The following is a 4162-nucleotide window of genomic DNA, read 5'->3' as shown; positions in this document are numbered from 1 at the left end:
AAAGCTGTGTCCAATTCGGGCTTGGTCGACGCCGGGTATCTCGAACTCGGATGCTTCTCAAGAAGACTATTCTTGTTTTTCCTTGACCTCGGCATGGGCTTTGGCATGGGCTTGGGCTTCGGCATGGGCTTTGGAATATCAACCATTTCTTTAATGGTCTGGAAGCTCCTCCTGCAGCTAGCACTGGGTATCAATATTTTGCTGGGGGTAGGATGGTAAACATCTTCAAATGCTCTTGACTTGCAATGCAACGATTTCACCCATCCACTTGCCATTACATTAAGTAATGTAATGCAATTGCACTGTTAGAAGCTGAAACGGTTCTTGGTTTTTTCCGTCACAAGAGAGTTTCCATGCTAAGGCCTAAGAGAGAAGAGAAGAGATAGTGGGAAAAGATACATTGGCCATGGCGCCACAATAAATGGGGATTTTATTAGGGTTTCCTTTTTCTTTCTTTCTTTCTTCTTTCTATTTTTTCTATTTTTTATTTTTTTTGTCACTCCGTATGCGTTACGAAATCAAGGTTATGCGTTTCTCAAGATATGGGAAGTGCCCGCGTGGATTCTGTCTCATTCTTTTATGACTCTGATCGGAAAAAGAAATCTTACATTAATAAGCAAAATTGAAACTCATCACACCAATAGCTTCAATTTCGTCCGCACGATTACTTTTTGGGCCTTTGCGCTTCTACACTTCTCACTTATTCTTGCCTCATCTTACTCTGTCTTATTAACGTAATTAAGGTCATAAATATTTCAGTTATTGCTTGGATTTGTTTCGAATTCTAGACAAGTTATGTGATTTTCTCTTTATTAGCTTGGATTATTCCTAAAGGATATTCCCGTTTTAGACTCAAATGAAACATATGTTTAGTTACTCTATATGAAGGATTTTTTATATAACAATATGTCTAAAACTCAAAGACAATATAAAAATACGTATATTTGATATTTAGTGTTCATAAAAAAATTATTTTTTATTGTAATATGTTTAGTTATTCTATTCTGAAACTTTTAATATTTTATGATTAATCATTTTGCTAAAAATTGTGTAAAATAGTATGTATAAATATTAAATATATACAAATATATAATAGATAATTTTTAATATTTATATGCATTTTTGTTAGGATAATGAATTATTGAATTAGATATTTTTCTTATGGTGACAATATTTAAACTAAATGTTTCTACAAATAATATATACAAATTTAATACTACTATGATTTAATAATTATGGAGTAAGATGTAACACTCAAATAGTAAATGGCTTTTATATTAGCGGTTTTAAAATAGTACAGTATGCAAAACGTAGCCTTGTTATCAACCGCACTCTATCTTGAGGTTACGACTTTGAAGGAAACTCCAATCACCAATTAATTTTCCGCTAACATAATCCCATCAAAATTAACAAATTTTGACGAGTTAGGAGGAAATAAAAGAAGTAGCAACTATTATTAGGTCATTTTAATATGATTATATTATGGTGATTATAGTAATTATAGTGTTTTAAAATATACTGTTAAAATTTAAATAATATTTTTTTATTATTAAAAACACTTTTTAAAAAATGTTACCTAAAAAAATATTACCAAAATAAAAAAAAAATAACGTGTCTTTAATTTTAACCATACTTATATAATTATCATAATTATTGACTTGCTGTAGAATAATCGTATTAGAATTTAATTATCTTGCTATTACTAGTTGAAATTTTGAATAACGTTACAAGTAGGAGTAGTTGCTTAATTAGTAGTAGCATTATACACGGAGTTTGGTACATACGAAAACTCGTGTAGAAATTTGAGAGACAACGTGGACAAACATTCTTTCACAATACCGTAAGATTGAATTATTTTCTTTCTTTAATTTGTGTTCTCATCTACTGTGAATAGTAATAATTAAGTACAATTTTGCTGTCCTTGCTGAGTTGCTATTTTGATTGAGTAATTTCTACTTCTCAATTCCAACATCATGGCACCACCCCCACTCTGCAAAGACATGTTATGAGACATTATAGACTCTGATGAGAAGTTAATAAGTGCTCTGATTAAGAGTTGGAATGACACATTATTGCAATTTAGTATGCAATGGTCCTTATCGGGTAGCTTATTTACAATGAGAATATATATGTTATTTGAATATTTAAATGTTTAGTATTAACTATTTTTATTTCAAATTATTCTAACACATCCGAAACTCTATGTAAAGAAAACTTTTAATCAAAGATTTTTCCTAAAAGAGTAAAATCTTAACTTTATTAAGTCATAGAGGTATAAACATTTTACATGTTCAAAATGAAAAACAATAGATAACTAATTTTTAATTAGTCAACATTAGTCAATTTTAGAATTTAGATTTATAATTTATAATTTAGAATTAAAAAGTTATAATTAAAATCTAAAACTTAAATTAAATAAAATACTTTAAAAAATTCACTAATATTAATTAAAAAATATTTCTTTAGTATTACTCATTCAAAATAAACATTTTCCTTTAATTGCTTAACCAATGCCTTTAGCTAATCCTAAGAAAACTCGGGTGTTAAAAATACATATCACAACAAAATTCAAAAAGACTTGTAATAGTACAAATGTTTAGATATTCAAAAATCATTGTCCTATCAAATGATGACATAAGGACAAAATCTAAGCCTTATAGCTGTTGAGTTGTGGGTGGCAGACTGTTATTACAGAAAAAGAAAAAGAAAAATATTCAAATAGGTAAGAGGATATTCATTTGAACTTTTTGGTGAAAAAAATGTGACAGGATATTCATTTGAACTCTTTAAGGAAAATAAAAATGTCTTTTTCTTCTCTCTTTTTTTTCCCATGAAATTTTTATATGAATCAGCACAATTTCAGCTGGTGAGTCAACAATCAAGTGAAGTCGTTTTCTAATAATGAAGGCTTTTTGGGCCAACCATGCTCTACCACCAAACAAACCTTTCCTTTGAAATGCTTGGTGGCATTGTCGAATCTTGAAATCAAAGCAATGAATCCACCATCAACCATTACTATTAAGCTGCAGGTTCTGCCTCGTCAGGTTGAAGTTTCAATGCAACAGTAATAACTGCGACACAGGAACGGGACCCTCAACACAGTAAAAGCTTTTCTTTCTTTTTTTTTTTTTTGACATTTTTACCGCGGAATAAAGTGACATAATCAAATGACCAAGAAATACATGATTACATTCTATACCCGTAATGAAATTTTAATGTCAAATTTAGGGTAAAAAACTAAAATAAGCCATAGAGAGATACATATTATCTGAATCAGTTAAAACAAAATTTGATTCACCAATCAATCAATGTACAAATTCATGTAGTTCGAATCACCTCGTTTCGAACTTAAATGTAATTCGAATCATACAACTTTGAATTTGAATTGATACGATTCGAATTACTATCACACGTGAATTTAACATAATTCGAATTGAAAGGGTTCAAATTACTCCCAAGTATCAAGTCTTATGTAATTCGAATGATGTTGACTGTAATTACACATTGTACTATACAAGATTATAACAAATTAATTTTAGTATAAAATTATTAAATATAAATTAATTTTAACTCCTATGTACATTGAATTAAAAATAATATATAAAAATGTATTAAATTTTAATAACATATAAAAATTTAATGACTTTTTAAATATTTTTTTATAATAGGAGTACATTTTTATATACTTTAAATATTTTATAAAAAAATTATTTAATAAAATGTGGTGTATGTTTATCATACAAAAATAAAGTATTGTGTCAATATAATAACATTATAACATTTTAAATCAATTTTTTTCAAGGATTTTAGATTAAAAGCAACACATGAAAAAATATTATTGATATTTTAAAGCTAACTTAATTAAAAAAGATAGAACTGTATTTTTTAGAATTTTATGTACATAATTAGACTAATTTTTTTTAATATTGATCAAAGATGTGTGTTACATTAGATTATTTGGTTTTAGGTAAGTTTTACTTTACTATAATTTTTTTTTTTTACTTTTCAGAAGACATAAATCGATTGGTAATGGTACATAAAATTTATAAAACATTAATGATATTTTTTTTAAATTAATTTATAAAATTTTTTAGATTTGTGTCTTCTGAAAAGTAAAAAAAAAAAATTATAATAAAGTAAAACTTACCTAAAACCAAATAAT

At 27.2% G+C, this 4162-nt stretch overlaps 1 protein-coding gene across 1 annotated transcript in view; it reads right to left on the bottom strand.

Annotated features, from left to right (window-relative positions):
- The window catches only part of LOC107487105 (uncharacterized), a 1527-nt gene extending 960 nt beyond the window's left edge, over positions 1–567 (bottom strand). Inside the window, exon 1 of the mRNA XM_016107700.3 lies at positions 47–567. Within this exon, the coding sequence (XP_015963186.1) occupies positions 47–275 (229 nt within the window). The 5' untranslated portion in view covers positions 276–567. The remainder of the gene's footprint in view (positions 1–46) is intronic.
- Between the last annotated feature and the right edge of the window lie 3595 nt (positions 568–4162).

This window comes from Arachis duranensis, chromosome 1, assembly GCF_000817695.3.
Source record: "Arachis duranensis cultivar V14167 chromosome 1, aradu.V14167.gnm2.J7QH, whole genome shotgun sequence".
NCBI lineage: Eukaryota > Viridiplantae > Streptophyta > Magnoliopsida > Fabales > Fabaceae > Arachis > Arachis duranensis.
This window is presented reverse-complemented; position numbering and strand designations above follow the sequence as displayed.